Genomic DNA, 16403 nt, shown 5'->3' with positions numbered 1-16403 from the left:
GTAGCAGTAGCAGTAGCAGTAGCAGTAGCAGTAGCAGTAGCAGTAGCAGTAGCAGTAGCAGTAATAATAATAATAATAATATGATATAGAAGCATGTATATAGTAAAATTGATGCTTTTATATTATAACAAAGATAAAAAATTGGTTTTAACTTTAAATATGACAGTATTATGACAGATCAACAATAAGAATTTACTCATTTTTAAAAAGAATCGATTCTTGTAATATAATATATTTTTAAACTAATTTTTTTTATACAAATTTAGTTCTGATGTATTTAAAAATATTATAATAAATATTTTTAAATGCTAATGCAACATTTGTTAATTTACATTTCGCAAAGAAATAAATTAAAGTTACATTTTTTAAGACACATAACTGAAAAAATTATTTAAATATTTAGTAATTTTGTTGTATATAGCAAATATTGTTCTATTAAATAAACAAAAGCTAAGTTTTCTAAAATAATAAATGCGATTCAATATGTAATTAATTTTTTAAACTAAGAAAATGTTGCAATAGACATATTAGACAATAAATGCATGAATGAAAGAAAGCAATTTTTACATAGCAATTTAAATGGATAGCACTTCAACCTTTTTTTTGCACATTTGTATTTATATAACTATAGAAATATGATTATTTCATTATTTCTTCCTCCTAATATTTTATTTATATTGTAAAAAATACGTGATAATGTTATTTGGACAGTTATATTCATTTTTGCAGAAAAGTAATATTTTAAAATAATAAATTGATCATAATATTAAAGATATATTTAATAATATAATATTTAAATTGATTTATTTAGGATGTATATCTCAATATCACGCAGTCTTTAGAAGGCACTTTCATCCACAGCCAAAAATTATGGCATTTATATAACTTTATCTGTTCTAGCTTCACATATTTGAATACTAGACAGTCTTGAGCAACAAGCAAATACTAGTACTTATAATTGAACAACAAAGAAATATATTTACATATGAATTACAATATTGCATAAAGACAGGTCATGTATATTAAATGAAATCAAATTGTACTTATGTATAGTTTGAAATACTATGAAATCATCAAGGTATTTTACCACTTTTTGTTTTTGTCTTTTGTATCTTTCTTAATTTTACAGATATTGTATATAAATAAACATATGCAATTCGGTGTTTTACAGATATTCTATTTGTTGTATACTAAATTCAATATAAAAAAATGTCATTTTTTATGTAATAAAAAATATTTAAATCCTGTGATAATGTATTTTGTAAGATCACTGAAAAAAATAATAAAACAAAGGTGATGTTTTCAAAATTATCATACAAGGACTGTACAAACATATGAAATATTTTTTATAGTATTATGGTTATTACATATATCCTATGAAAATGCAATGTTTTAATGCAATCATGTATTATATATTTATTTAATATGAAAAATTTTAATCTTAATATTTTTAAATGTCTAATATTTGTTTTTTGTACCTCGATATACAAGGTGATCAATAATATATTTAATAAAACAATAGAATTTTCAATAAAAACGAAATTTAAAATTCTATTACAAATTACATTTCAATTGAAATAAAAACTTGATTGGATTTACTATTAAATCAGCAACCTACTAATAAAAAGTAATATAAAAGGATAATTAAGCAGCGAGCTGACGACGTCTACTCAATTCGTGATCTATTAAAATGGAAATATCAGGATGACGATGAAAAATCGTCGTACAATAATGGACTGTTTGACTTGGATCTGCACCCGCTTTTAGCAATAGTCTTACTGCATTAACAAAGCCACTTTCGGCGGCTACTTGCAGAGCAGTTAATCCTTCTGTATTTAATTTTTCTAATTGTGCAAGTGGTGATGTAACCAATAAAGAAACAGTTTGGTGAAAACCTCTTGCAGAAGCTAAATGTAACGGTGTATTGCCACCAGCGTCTTGTATACTAGGATCTTCCCCGTGTTCTAACAGTTTCGCCACCATGTCGACATAATTTTTTCTAGAGGCAATGTGCAATGGAGTTTCACCGTAACGTGACATTATACCGGTTGGCGTGGGTGATATAAGTAAAAACGCAGTGTTTAAAGCACCGCACTCAAGACACTCGTGCAAAGGAGTTTCTCCCCTATCATTCTTCAGTGATGGATCTGCGCCAGCAGCTAACAACGTTTCGATCAATGATTCGATTTCAGTTCTATGATTGTTATCTGTAATAAGATAATTTACTTTTATTTGTTTACTCGATATAATAGAGAATATCTTCAGGTTTATCATTTTTAGAAAGATAATAAAAGATATAATATTACTTGAAACGTTACAAAATATAATATTCATATATTTGTTAATAATTAAATAAAGCAAAATATTCCCGTTTATTTGAATGCACATAAAGTTTGTACCAAATATAGTAGAGGATGCTAAAATATGGAGCGCACTGCGGCCTTGATGATCCTTCGCATTAACAGGACCAGCGCGTGCTAATAAATCGAGCGTTTTTAGAGCCGCCTCAAAATTGTGATGCAAATTTTTTGATCCTTGTGCATGAGCTAGTTGTCGTGTTAATATGTGTAGCGCAGTTAAGCCACCGCCAGCTTCTTTTACGCCTGATGGACAATCATATTTCAACAATTCTCCTACGAATTGCAATACATTTCCTGGTCCTCCATTTAAAATCACTCTGTGAAGCGCCGTCTCTCCACGAGGGGAACGCACAGCTGGGTCGCATCCGTTCGCAAGTAGTAAACTATAAAAATCGACATGCTTCCATTTTTATTTTCAATTATTCTTTTTTTCATTAAATTGCAATATTATTACTAATAAAATAGGTTACAAAAAATGTAATTCTAATTTTGTGATATTAAAAATAATAATAATACTATTATGTTATTATAAAACAATTTTTTAGTATTCTTGAAAAGAAAATAAATGTACAGCTTATGTTTGTACAATTATATTTTTACATTTCGTGTACAAATTATTTTCTTATACATATTTATTTTATTTGTATCGCAAAGCTATAATATTAGTAATATTCTTTCGAGTAGAAGTTCGTCTTTTAACATCTGGTAACAGTATGGTAAAGAAGACATTTAAAAAAATCGTGTCAGCAAAAATATGTTCATGAAATTTGAAAGAATTCAAGAATAAGATTTGTTAAGAATGATTGGTGAATTTCAAGCAATAATACCAACGTTTGCATATTTTCTATAACATCAACATATTTCCGTATTACAATTTAATGGGTAAAATTAAAACTCGGTGAAGTCGATAATATTAGATGACTTAATAGATCAGTTTATACTAAGAAAATATTTAAACCTTTTCTATGTAAAAAATAGTATTTTATATTATTTTAAGATTTGATATTAATTCTGAAATTGATATAACTTCATCTTATGAGCTGTTTGCATTTAATGTAATTATTAACAGGCGCAATAAGTATCTATTAATAAATTTTAAACGAAATTTTGTTAACTTTAAGAAAAATGGCTACTCATAATTATAATTTCAAAATTTTATAATAACATTCTTTTTAAACGTGACTTCTAATACGATATAAAATCCTTAAAGTACTACATTTATTTTATTTCTATGATCTATAACACGATAATTTTTCAAAGTTGCACGGTTACGCTGTTATCAGTATATAGGTAATAAAAAGTTTAATTAAAAATAATATATTTAAAAATGGAAAAATATTGTAATAAAATGATATAGGTCTACAATGTATTGAAAGTATTTCTTACCTGAGAATAGGCAAACAATGATTCGTAGCGGCTACTAACAGGGGTGGATCACCTGAAACATTCCAATCCGGTTCGTCCAGGTTTTGTACAGAGTTACTTGCAAGAAGTGTCGCGACGCACTTGGCGTCCCCTGCACGTACAGCTTCGTGAAAATTCAGTTCACTTTCTGGATCATACATTTCCTCGATACCTTTCTGAAAAACTGCATCTTCTAACGAACCGTTGCAAATATCAAAATTGCTTGAAAAATTGCTCGCTTCCGTAGTAATGCTTTCAATAGAATTTTGCAATTCTTGTAATTCAAAATTGTTTTGCGGAGAAAAATCAGTTCCACGTGTTCCCGACGTTACATCTTGGAAATCACACTCATCGAGAAACGCATCAACTTTCATCGACATGATTGAATTCGAAGTTGATTTTGTTACACTTAGATCACAATCTTTTAACACTTCATTTTTAATTTCATTAGTACTAATATTCGTATTTTGATTATTTTCGATGGTAATTGAAATATTTTCAGTTTTTTCTAGAAGTTCATCTTCTGTAGCTTTTTTATATTCCAAAGTATCTTCAATTTTTTGCTCAAGTATTTCTGGTGTTTTAACTGAAATACAAAGCGTCAATTTATCCTGATTAACAGGGATTTCTGTTTGCTCCTGACCACCTGTTGCAAGTTTCATCATTTCTGCAGAAGTAAATTCGGTACTTTCTTCGCGTGTTACTTGTTCTTTCTTGTTGTTCAATATTTTACTGACTATTGTGCCTGTTTTCTTGTCTACGTTCTGCTCCTGAGATACGGGATCGTTCGTATAAGCAGCAGTCATTCTGATGATTGTTACTCGCCTTTTAATTGAACCTGATTCCCTGGTAATTGGCTTGACGCCTTTTAACAGTAAGATAGTCCCACACCGTGATCTACTTTACTGCAATCATTGCTATTTTTCTTTTTTTCTTTTCTAATACACCTATTTGTTCATTGCTTTTCCAGTATAGTATAATTCTTGGCCATTCGATCAAGATATCGGTGAGTACGAATTACAAGCCTATGCGTGAATACGAATGTAGAAACGACTCGTAAAACGAATCGACGAATCACAAATACGTGACTGAAAACCAAATGAGTCTGCTTACGAAGCGTCGCTACGAATCTCTTTGCTTCCCCTCTCTTTCTGCTTAACTTCCCCACCCTTACTCCTTACCCCACTTCTCAAAATCTCCTGCGGTGCATCCAAGAATTTATTATAAACCTGGTACCCTAAAAATTGCATTCGACATCTCTTTGCATTTTAACTGTTTTGTATGTTAGAAATGATCAGGTTAAGCAACATGTCTTTTATACATTTTTTTCTTTATTTTTATTGCACTCTAATAGAAATTATTCCTTTTTAAAGTAATTTTCTATTGTATTATTTTTTTAAATTATATTCAATTATAAGAACCAACTGTTAATTCATTTTTTATACATTTAATTTTATTTTTTGAGAAAAATAGTCACTTTTTTAAAACTTATATTTAAATTTAATATTATATCAAAAGAAATTAAATATTTTTTTTGTATTAATAATTTTTATCCACTACTAATACTTTTAAATAGTTTAATACTTTTTATCTACTATTTAGTATAAAAAATAGTGAAAATCGATTATTTACAATTGGTTTACCTTGATTAAAAAATATCTTTTGTAATAGATATTGAAAACATTCGATCTATTTAGTGTTTATCTAGAAAAATAAACAATTAAGGTTACTTCAAAGAAATAATTTTTTAAATAATACTTTCTGCAATGTTTTGTTCATTATTTGCAAATATGTTCATAGTAATACATGTTATTGTATGTTTAATATAGCACATTTAAAATTAATTTGTCACATTTATTTTAATGTAATATTTAATATAATTTCATGCAAACCATGAAACTTTTTGAATTGTTGCCAAAAATCTTGCAAAACCAGTTGCATATGTTATTATGTATTCCTTTCATTCATTGTTAATCTCTTTTTCTTAACTTTACTCCATAAGCCTTCTATTTATCTGCATAACCCATTGCAAAACATATGTACATGCCATAACTTCTTAGGGATATACACATTGTTTACATTTGCGGTATACACATTTATTACATTTGAAAGTAATGAACTTAACATGATATTTTTGTTATTTTGATAGAAAGAATCTAACATAACAGTTATTTTTATAAAAAGAGGAACATTTTGAAAAACATTATATAATTTAAATTACAATAAATGTGCATGTTTGACAAAAATTTATTGAATACCAATTCCAACGAATACGAATTTTACAATACAGAATATAACATAAAAATTAAATTTCATATTATAAGGAGAATTTGTCTATTTTTTAAATAAAAAATACATTTTGGTAAAAATTACTTATGGAAATTAAATAATGTTAAGGAAAATCAAGTTTTGTGTTTTAAGATTTAATCTAGTTTTTCGATAAAAAAATTAGTTATAAATTTAATTTTTTAATTTACTAGGACTAAAAAAATGATTTTTGAACTAAAAGTCAAATATTTACTTTGAAAAAATATTAAGTTCTTAAACAAGCAATTTATATTTTCATTTTGTTAATTTCATTAAGTATACATGAACATACATGTATATTCTTTGACATTTAAAAAATATGAGAACTAAAAATTATTGTACTAATGTTTTACTATAACTGTACTTATATATATAATTACATACATACATACATACATATATATATATATTCAAAGGATTAGAAAAAATTATTAATGAAACAGCTTAATTGGTAGAACATATAGTTACTAACATAAAAAATGATTTTCATACACCTATCAAATGAAGAATATACATTGCTTTATTTGCTGTGAGATCTAGAGACAGATTTAGATTTGGTCCTGCGTGGACTATGATTTCTAGAATCAGATCGTCGTTTATTACGGAGTTTCTCTTTAGTGTAGTCGCTTCTACTATGAGAACGGCTACGAGATGAAGATCGTGAATGCTTGCTTCTTGATCTTGATCTTGAACGTGAACGAGACCGTGACCTTGATTGCGATTTTGACCGTGAATAAGACCTGGAGTGGGATCTAAAATACATATTACGTTAAAATCGTGATTGTATTAAAACTGCCTACAATTTTTTACTTTATTGCTACTTTCTTTTATCAAGAATGTTTATTTATGTCTATTATATAAAATTTCTTACTTTTCCTTTATAAATCTACTGTAAAGTATGTTTTACATAATATATAAAGAGATTTATGAAATAATTGGGCTTGCAAAAATTGCGACAAGTACCCAGGAAAACTATAGCAGTTTATTTCATATTCATATAAAAATAATAATTATGAAAATATTAATGTAATATAATAGTTTGAAAAATTAATGTTCATTATTTGTAATATTTTCTATTTTTTTTTTCTTTTGCTTAAATGTCAATATATAAATTGCTTGTATGCATGAAGCATATTACTATTGATAAAACATAAAACTAATCTAAACTCCCAGGTATTATAAATATAATGCTATACTACTTTTAAAACAAATAATATTTATTCTGTTCCAATATATAATTATTCTAGTTATGTACCATCTTTCACAGCTGTTTGTAGCAGACAGTTGTAGGGTATACAATAGCAATGCCAAGAAGAAGAGAACAGATGAGTACTTATACAGATGAAATTGCACGAATGTCAGGTGTGGACGAAGAGTGGCTAGATGAGATGACTCACAGTTTATCTTTCAGTGACCATTAGATCTATTGTGATAATTTGGCAAAGATAGTAAGACGAGTGAAGAATATCAGAGATACCAGTAGTGCTGATGTGCAAAAACTTTCAGTTTAAGGTGATCTCAGTGGTCGTTAGAAGTATTGTAGTGTGCAGAACTAGCCACTCCATCGGCCGTCTTTCCCTCTTTTGCTTGTAGAATGCAGAAAGAAACCCGAGGAATGTGGGTACTCTATGCTGTAACTACGTAGTATCACAAAGTGAACCCAAGGTGAATCTCACGAGAATCTCAGTAGCAACACATTTCTCATGTGTATGCCTGTTCAGCTGGGTCTCCTATAAAAATGTCAGTATTACATCGGTATCGTTCTTGATACTGAACCACTTTGGCTTAGTATATAAGATCTTCTTATTATAGAATATTGTTCTGTATCATGTATTTCTTTTGTTTCATATACTAAATTAGAAAAAGATAATATTTTTTTAGTTGATAGTTTCTAACTTAATATTTGTGTTATACATTATTCTGCTTAAAATATATTAAAATTCAAACCTTGTATAAAATTCATAATTACAAGTTAATTTCATTGTACATTTAAGCATATATTTGTTAAGTCAATTTCTGTAGCACATATACATTTCTTGCTTACTTGTCTAATGTTTTTTTGCATGCCATAGAATATATACGGAATAGACATGTTTTATACTTACCTTTTCTTACGAGTATTTCTGTGCCGTTGACAATTTCTAGCATAGTGACCTCTTTCACCACATTCGTAACATCTATCTTCAGGATGAAATAGTCTTCCTACACCTCTTCTGAAATAACTTCTATCTCTTAATCTTCTCCCATTGGATGGTTCCACACGAGCTCGTCTTCCACATATAGTTCTTCCATCAAGTCCTCTTATTGCATCTTCCGCATCTCTAGCATCTTCAAATTCCACGAAGGCAAATCCAGGTGGATTTCTGGCTACCCATACATTCCTTAAAGAGCCATAATAAGAGAAAGCATCTTCTAATTCTTGTTTTGTTGCACCACTTCCTAAGTCTCCTACATAGACTTTGCAATCCGAAGGATATCTTGACATCTTAAAAAAATATATTTAGGTGATTTAATAAACACCTTACATATAAAAAAAATTTGTTGTTATTGTTTCATTAATATTGCAATTTAGTCGATTAATAAATTAATTTGTCAGCTTGAATAATTTATTAATGGTTATTATACATATTAGGAATATTGAAAGATAATAAAAAAATTATATTATATTAAAACACATTAATAATAAAGATTTAGAAATTTGTAAACAATTGATCTCAGAAAAATATTTAATTTCTCTAAAAAATAAAATATGACATATTCAATAAAATTATACCTTATTCATTGTTGATTAATTTATTGAACACGAACATACAACGATATAATATACAAAATTTTCAATTTTTCATGCTGAAGAAAAAATTGCATGTCAAGCGCGTCAATTTTTTGCAATTAGTATCTCGCCGAAATGTAGGGGATGATTCTTAAAGTCCAGTTTCTAGATATTTAAAAATATTAATGTAAATAATGAAAAGTATTTAATCAGTCAATATAATTGTATATTTTTAATACAGTTTCAAAAATCTATATATAACTTCGTTGTCTTTTAAATAAATAAAATAAATGTTGAGAACTTTTAATATTTTTCAATTAAATCAACGTGTGTACGAAATTGATAGCATAATATTTTAATAATGTTACTATTGGTAGAACTGGAATTGTTTCGAACGAAGTTCACACATTATAAATGAACTGAAGTTACAAATTATGAATTCACGTGTTGATAAGAAGTTGTAAAATATGATCTTACAATTTATGTAATTATAATATAGATATACATATATAATTAGGGATTAATATGTGAAGTATGAATAAATATTTTTAAGTTAAAATTTTAAAAAGAATTCCATATAAAAGAAAAAATACAACACTTAAGAATGGCGGTTAAAAAGACACGATGTACGCGTGCACCATTGCAGAAATCTATGCAGTGTATGAAGCAAGTAACTTTAATAAATGAAAAAAATAAAAAAGTAGTCGTTATTGCACAAGAAATTAAATTTGCCCGATTACTATCAAGCAATGATAAAGTAACTCGAAATAGAGTATTAAAAAATTTAAGGAAATGGTTAACAGTTCGTTCCCAAAGTTCCTTTGGTAAAATTTATCTTCATTCATAAACCTTTGATAGTTTAACTATATATTTACTTATATTACTAAAATAAATATATATTATATTTTTATAGCTTTCACAGAAGCAGATTTTATGCGGTTATGGAAAGGTTTATTTTATTGTATGTGGATGTCAGATAAACCTTTAATTCAAGAAGAACTAGCAGAATCTCTTAGTAAAATTGTACACTGTTTTAAAGCTAAAGATGTAATATTACTTTATACAACGTGTGCTTTGAAAACATTGGGTACTGAATGGTTTGGTATAGATCAATATAGGTTAGATAAATTTTGTATGGTAAGCGTTTATAAAACATTTTTTATATAAATTTATTGCATACTATAAAGTCATAAATTTTAGATTACTAATGTTTGTTTATAGTTAGTTCGAAGAATAATTCGACAAACTTTTCAAAAATGTAAAGAAGAATTATGGAATATTGAATGGATAAAAGCTATTTCTAAAATGTTAGAAAATTTATTGATTGATCCAAAAATATGTGATGGTTTTAGCATGCATATAACAGAAGTATTTCTAGAAGAACTTTCAAAGGTTTGTTATATTAAATATTGATTCATTGTTACTACTTATCAACATATTTGTTAATATTAACAATTTTAATTTTGTAGATTAGTGGTGGTGATATATTAGAGAATGTTGTAACAGAACTTATTAAGCCATTTGTCTCATACTTTATACTTATGGACGATGAAAGACAAATTAGACATATTATGAGACATATTTTCAGATATTTAATTTTTCAGTCAAATATTGGTATGGATTATATGGAAAAATTTAAAGCTTGGAAAAATGTATGTATTGATATTAGTCTCTTAAATTAAAGTTTTCTATTTATATTTATAATAATGTATATTGTTGATTTTATATAGGCTGGTTTTCCTACTGGTTGTATTGATGCTATGAGAAAAATTGAACTGTCAGATGAAGAAATAGATGAAGATACTACTATAGGAGAAACAAAATTTCTACAAAATCAAGTGAAATGTGATACAGAAAAAATACTAGATCCAAGAGCTGGTAGAGTAGATGTCGAATTAGCGCAAATACCTTTTGATGCAAAAGAAATAGTTATTTTGTTAAATCAGTATAAATTTCATCCTTTATCAACAACAAAATCACGTAGACAATTACGTCGTCTTATTAATGAGTATGTTAATTATTGTTCAACTAATAACTGACAAAAATATTAGTAATATTAATGATAATTTTTAATTTATTAAATGTTTTTATAGATTTACAGAATTATCAGAGGGTAAAATGCCATTAGGTATCAAAGAAATAAAAGTTCCAAAAATACAAAAGAAAAATATGGATACAAAGTCAGCTGCAATACGTCTTTTGAAATTTGAGGAAGAGTTATATTCTGATAAGCTTCAAAAGAAACGTAAAATAAAAAATGATAGACAATTAATGCAAGATAAAAGTGATAAACCTATTGAAGAAGAATTAGAAAATATTAACGATGAAACTAATAGTAACGAAAATGTAAAAAGAGATGAAAATGAAATTGTAACAAAAAAAAGGAAAATAAAACATAAATTAGATTTCACTGATAACTTAGATATTTTAAACAAGTCGCATACATCAGATGAAAACGATCTTAGTGTGAAAAAAAACAAATGTAAAACAAAAGAAAAAAACGAGAATACTTGTGAAACTAATATAAAATATAGTAGGCACAAATTAAAGAAGGATCCTTTATTATTAATCGAGAATACGAATGAAAATAAAAAAGTAAAATTAAAAAGAAACAAAATTACAACTGTGAAAAAATTAAACATTATTATACAAGGTAAAAAGAAAAAGCCAACAAACTTGAAAGTTACTGGAAAATGGGATGTTTCTGATAATATAAATCTATTTACTCCTATGAATGGTAACAACACGAAATCTTGTATGAAAATGATTGAAAACTCAGTTTCAAATAACCATGAGCAAAAAAATAATATATTTAATAAACAACAAAACTGGCTGATACCTATATTAACAAAATTAAAGAATGAAAAACACGTAAGTTGTATAGTATTTATATAATATACATTTTTTTATTAAATATTTTTATATTTTTATTAATTTTCTCGTAAAATACGTAATAGTAGTCACATTTTTAATCTTCAATCTTTTCTAGTATTAGAAATTGTTATATAATTTGTTTCAAATTACTATTATATGATATTAATATATATTTTTATTGTAGAGAACATCAATAAATTTAAAAGGACAGCATAAAATAAATACTACTACAAATTCTAAAAAACGAGTGAAAATTGCTCTTCAATGTAATACAGCACAACACACATCTGAATATATTTCACAAATTCGAAAAAGTCCAGCTATACCTTTTGATGCAAATAAAAAACCATTAGCAGGTGTATTAAAAGCAAGTCCTATACCAAGCCCAATTAATCCGTTTTATAAAAGAAATATTATATAAAGTATTTAATAAATTAATTACACTGTCCAATGAATTTTAACTTTTTTCTTTTTTGCAATATGCATTGGGTGAATCTTATACAGTTACTTGTCCTAAACACAATTCCGCAAGCAAAATTGTTGTATCTTCCTTACTTTAAAAAAAAATCGAATTTTTGTAAAAACTTCCATTTTTTAATCAAAACGAAGTATTGCGTGAAAATTAGAAACGTTAGAAAGCTTTAATTGGTCTCAAATTACACAGGAAAATGCTGCGAATACAGTCGATACCCATAATTGTAATATTTTGAAGTTATAAATGATTATAAGTGGCCATTGAAGTTTACAAAAGTATTGATGTACGTAGCGTATACGTACTATTTTTACATTTTATCATTAATTTATATTTATTACATATTACATTTATTTATCCACTACGAATTTGCTATGCAGTATAGGGTTCTGTAGACATTCTTGAAAAAGAAGCCATCTAGCAGATATGTCAAAGAGATTTTCGATTCATACAGATCAAGAAAATATCCATTGAAAACGTGTTCACATTTTACCGCCAAGCGGCCATTGTTCGTTTGTTTCACGTAAGTGCCGTAGCAATGCTAAATCGACAGATGCACTCACTTAATGTATATGAGTAATACATTTTTTATGTATTCTTGCACACTTATTACGGAATTATTAAGAATAATATTAATTACTTTTAAGATTAAGAGGAGAATGAAGTATGTATAAAATACATTAGATATTCATATGTTATTAACTGTTATAAAAAAAAAAAAATAAAAAATAAAAAAAAAAGTCAAGTAATGTTGATACAGTGTTATTAATTAGCTAAATGAAAAAAAAGACGCATTTTAGGAGACCTCTAATTTTATATATACTTTATTTCTTCTCTTAAACTTAAAAGTAATTAATACGATTCGTGATAATTTTGTAATAAATATGCAAGAATACATAAAAAATATATTATTCTTATATACGTTAAGTGAGTGCATATGTCGATTTAGCATTACTACGGCACTGCTTACGCGAAACAGTTGAACGATGACCCCTTGGCGGCAAAATGCTGTGAACGCGTTTTCGACGGATATTTTTTTGATTTGTGCAAATCAAAAACTGCTTTGACATATCTGCTGGATGGCTTCCTTTTCAGAAACGTCTACAGAATCCGGTACTGTATAACAAATTCATAGTGGATAAATAATATTTCGTGAAAATGTAAAAAGAGTACGTAGAAGCTACGTATATCGGTACATTTTTAAACTTCAATGGCTACTTATGATCATTCACAGCTTCAAAATATTATAATCATGAGTATCAATATATTTAGGGCTCTTTCTTGTGTAATTTAAGACCAATTAAAGTTTTCTAACGTTTCTAATTTTCACGTAATACTTTGCTTCGATTAAAAATCAGAAGTTTTTTTTATCAAAATTCGATTTTTTCAAAAACTGGCTGATACAACAATTCTGTTTACTGAACTCGTGCTCATATTCAAAATGAGTAACTCTATAAGAATCATCCAAGGCATATTGCGAAAAAAATCGTGTTAGACAGTATATTTATTGACAAAACAAATAAACATATATGATTTCTTTTGAAATAAATACTGTTTTTTTAATATGTTTGATGAGCCTTACATATTTTTCGCAAGTTAATAACATTGTTCACACACACATAATAACTAATTGTATTTATATACAGAGTGCTTATAAGAATTTTTTCAAACATTTACCTTTATTAATAGATAATTTAATTGTATAGGATGATCTTTTGTTTGTTATTAATATTTCAATGATAGTTTAAATAAACGTTTGAAAATGTAGAGATCAATTTACATCCATTATAAAAATAAAAATATTATGAAAAATACATGAATAGATTTTGAAACAAAACTATTAAAATTATAATTTCTCACTTTATTGCAGTTTTATAAATAATTAGAATAAAACTTTGTGTATGATAATATAAGAGTAAATGTATTTTTTGCATTTACATTCTATTTATTTTTGTATTACTATACTAGTTTCATACACATTTATACAATAATATTTCATATCAATAACAATTAATATTTTAAACTTCATATTTCTCACAGCATGAAATACATTAAGATAAATTTATTACTTTGAATTTTTTTATAAATTTTTGTTCATTTTTTGCTAATAATGTTAAATGTAATACATATATAATTTAATGTTTAAGTAATACAAACATTGAAACATATGTCTTAAAAATAGTATAAAATATACAAAAAATGAAGATTAAAACATATACTATCAGAAAAGACAAAATATATTATGCATAAATTACTTAAAATTTACAAATAATTAACATTAACTAATTATTTTTTTATTATTTTACAAACCGATATAAGTAAAATTTTAATGTTAGTGGCAATGAAAGTTTTAACAAATGAAAATATTTAAGCAGATACGTTTTTAAAATTCTTATACAACTCTATCTTGTTTTTTGAATAATGTTTATAAAAGTACACTAGTACACATATTTTTTGGCACATGAATTCACTTTTACTTATAACATTTCTATAACTATAGGAAAATAGAGCTCCAACTACTATTACAAAATCAAATACTTAAAAATTACATTCTATACATTCTACACATTTCATTTATATATTTACATTCATTATATTTTCAATTGTAATACTAATATTTCATTAGAATATGATTGAAACCTGTAAAATTGTTTTTTGAACATTAATTCAGTCAATACTAAAAATAAAAGATTATATTTCGTATAGTTTAAATACATTTAAATCATCACTCTTTATGAAATTTTAAGTGCATAACTATCTCATACTTTACTTTGATTGAATTTTTAATTTTGTAGAATTTAAAAAGTTTTTCATATTAGTAATTTTATTTTACCACATATATGTACATTTGTACTTTGAAATATGAGATAATGAGGCACTGTATCCATTGTTAGCTAGGTTGATTTTAATTACAGCTTTAAACAAAAATGAAGAATAAATACTAGCTTCGTTTAAATAAAAATTTAGATGTTTATTACATTGTTTAAATATAATACTGATTGTATCACTGTATCATTATACATAGAGTAAACATCTTTATAAAATTATAACGCTTAATTCGGCGCTATATTCCAAATTTATTAATTATTGCAAAATTACACATATTTTTTTAAATTAGATATCATTGTCTTCCAATGATTATATTATAAATTAATAATAGAAAAAAAAATACAAAATTTTTTCCAAAATTGACAGTAGTATATAAATTGCATTTAGTAGAAAGATCATTATAACACACATAGTAATAATTTTGAAAAAATGTATATAATGTCTTTAAATATTTAAAAACCATAGCTGAATTATACCTAATTTAGAACTTCTTAATATCAAACTATTCCTGTTAAATTAATATTATATTTATAAAGTCTGACAATAATATATAATCATCTAAAATTCTCAATATTTTTATACATATTTCATGCATAAATTTTACATAAAGCACAATTACAGAAAAGTTTTTCGCGATTGATTCTAACAATCAACATTTGTATAAATTTAATGTTTTATTTCTCCATAATATACAGTTTTTAAAATGAGTAAAATAAATAATTGGATTTATACTATTTACTATACATTGTGACGTTGAATATCGCTTAATATGTTATATATAGTAAGCGGGAGCAATATAACACACTCGTAAAAACCAATCAAGCTCAAAAGTATGTGTTTCAGCTTCCAAAAGTGTAACTTAATGAAAAATAAATCGTTTGAGAGTTAATCAGTGCGATATAATAACAATATAGAATGAATTCTTCCACTGTTAAGTATTGCTGATAACAGTTTGCGAAAGGTTAAAGTTCTTTCAAATGTTCGAAATATTAAGTAGAACTTAGTACTGATATATTAGTTGCAAATGGTAGTTACGGAACTAAATTGAAATTCAAAGTTAATTAACAATTTTTTTTCCTTTTATTGTTTGATGTTAAATACCTACTGCTAGAAACTGCAGACGGTTTTGAATGTTCATAACTTCAATGGTGTCATTTTGGCATTAATTGAAGCACCAGTTTCAATATACAATAATTTATGAGCGCGCAACATTGCTTACGCCTATTATATTTTAAGTATTAGATAAAACACAGATTTTTGAAAATTTGTTAATTCCTTATAATTGCAGTTATAATAGTAAATTATTAATCTTAATATTTTGTATAATAGACTATTAATTCAAATTTTAGAAACACGAGAAAAAATACTATCATGTGTGTAGTCTGAA

At 26.1% G+C, this 16403-nt stretch overlaps 3 protein-coding genes across 4 annotated transcripts; 1 reads left to right on the top strand and 2 right to left on the bottom strand.

The window, feature by feature from the left end:
* Positions 1-1644: 1644 nt before the first annotated feature.
* On the bottom strand, positions 1645-4897 carry LOC108546719 (ankyrin-1). The gene is made up of 3 exons (XM_017898944.1): positions 3747-4897; positions 2400-2743; positions 1645-2207 (listed from the first exon to the last, which is right to left on the bottom strand). The coding sequence occupies exons 1-3, from the start codon at positions 4568-4570 to the stop codon at positions 1645-1647; spliced, it is 1731 nt and encodes a 576-aa protein (XP_017754433.1). The 5' UTR covers positions 4571-4897.
* A 1694-nt stretch (positions 4898-6591) lies between these two features.
* On the bottom strand, positions 6592-8984 carry LOC108546720 (serine/arginine-rich splicing factor 7). Of its 2 annotated transcripts, none has more exons than XM_017898946.1 (3): positions 8845-8984; positions 8177-8556; positions 6592-6823 (listed from the first exon to the last, which is right to left on the bottom strand). In XM_017898946.1, the coding sequence occupies exons 1-3, from the start codon at positions 8851-8853 to the stop codon at positions 6592-6594; spliced, it is 621 nt and encodes a 206-aa protein (XP_017754435.1). In that variant the 5' UTR covers positions 8854-8984. The 2 variants fall into 2 exon arrangements, with proteins under 2 accessions (XP_017754435.1, XP_017754436.1); XM_017898947.1 differs by lacking the exon at positions 6592-6823 and adding an exon at positions 7367-7801.
* A 440-nt stretch (positions 8985-9424) lies between these two features.
* Positions 9425-12136, top strand: Nnp-1 (Ribosomal RNA processing protein 1 homolog Nnp-1). Its single transcript, XM_017898952.1, has 7 exons — positions 9425-9665; positions 9755-9978; positions 10063-10233; positions 10311-10493; positions 10572-10849; positions 10935-11712; positions 11900-12136. The coding sequence occupies exons 1-7, from the start codon at positions 9446-9448 to the stop codon at positions 12134-12136; spliced, it is 2091 nt and encodes a 696-aa protein (XP_017754441.1). The 5' UTR covers positions 9425-9445.
* The last annotated feature ends 4267 nt before the right edge of the window (positions 12137-16403 follow it).

The sequence above is a fragment of the Eufriesea mexicana genome, unplaced genomic scaffold (assembly GCF_001483705.2).
Source record: "Eufriesea mexicana isolate 0111107269 unplaced genomic scaffold, ASM148370v2 scaffold785, whole genome shotgun sequence".
In the NCBI taxonomy this organism is placed as follows: domain Eukaryota; kingdom Metazoa; phylum Arthropoda; class Insecta; order Hymenoptera; family Apidae; genus Eufriesea; species Eufriesea mexicana.
The sequence above is the reverse complement of the archived record's forward strand: the minus strand, read 5'-3'. Positions and strand labels throughout refer to the sequence as shown.

What these genes read in the sequence shown, in the direction of transcription:
- LOC108546719 (XM_017898944.1), bottom strand. Translation starts at nt 4,570, where the DNA reads ATGACTGCTGCTTATACGAACGATCCCGTATCTCAGGAGCAGAACGTA. An exon ending in CATTGTTTGCCTATTCTCAG is followed by an intron (nt 2,744 to 3,746) that starts GTAAGAAATACT and finishes CGATTTTTATAG; the next exon opens with TTTACTACTTGCGAACGGAT. An exon ending in AGCATCCTCTACTATATTTG is followed by an intron (nt 2,208 to 2,399) that starts GTACAAACTTTA and finishes ATCTTATTACAG; the next exon opens with ATAACAATCATAGAACTGAA.
- LOC108546720 (XM_017898946.1), bottom strand. An exon ending in AGAAATACTCGTAAGAAAAG is followed by an intron (nt 6,824 to 8,176) that starts GTAAGTATAAAA and finishes TATGTATTTTAG; the next exon opens with ATCCCACTCCAGGTCTTATT.
- Nnp-1 (XM_017898952.1), top strand. Translation starts at nt 9,446, where the DNA reads ATGGCGGTTAAAAAGACACGATGTACGCGTGCACCATTGCAGAAATCT. An exon ending in TTCTAGAAGAACTTTCAAAG is followed by an intron (nt 10,234 to 10,310) that starts GTTTGTTATATT and finishes TTAATTTTGTAG; the next exon opens with ATTAGTGGTGGTGATATATT. An exon ending in AATTTAAAGCTTGGAAAAAT is followed by an intron (nt 10,494 to 10,571) that starts GTATGTATTGAT and finishes GATTTTATATAG; the next exon opens with GCTGGTTTTCCTACTGGTTG.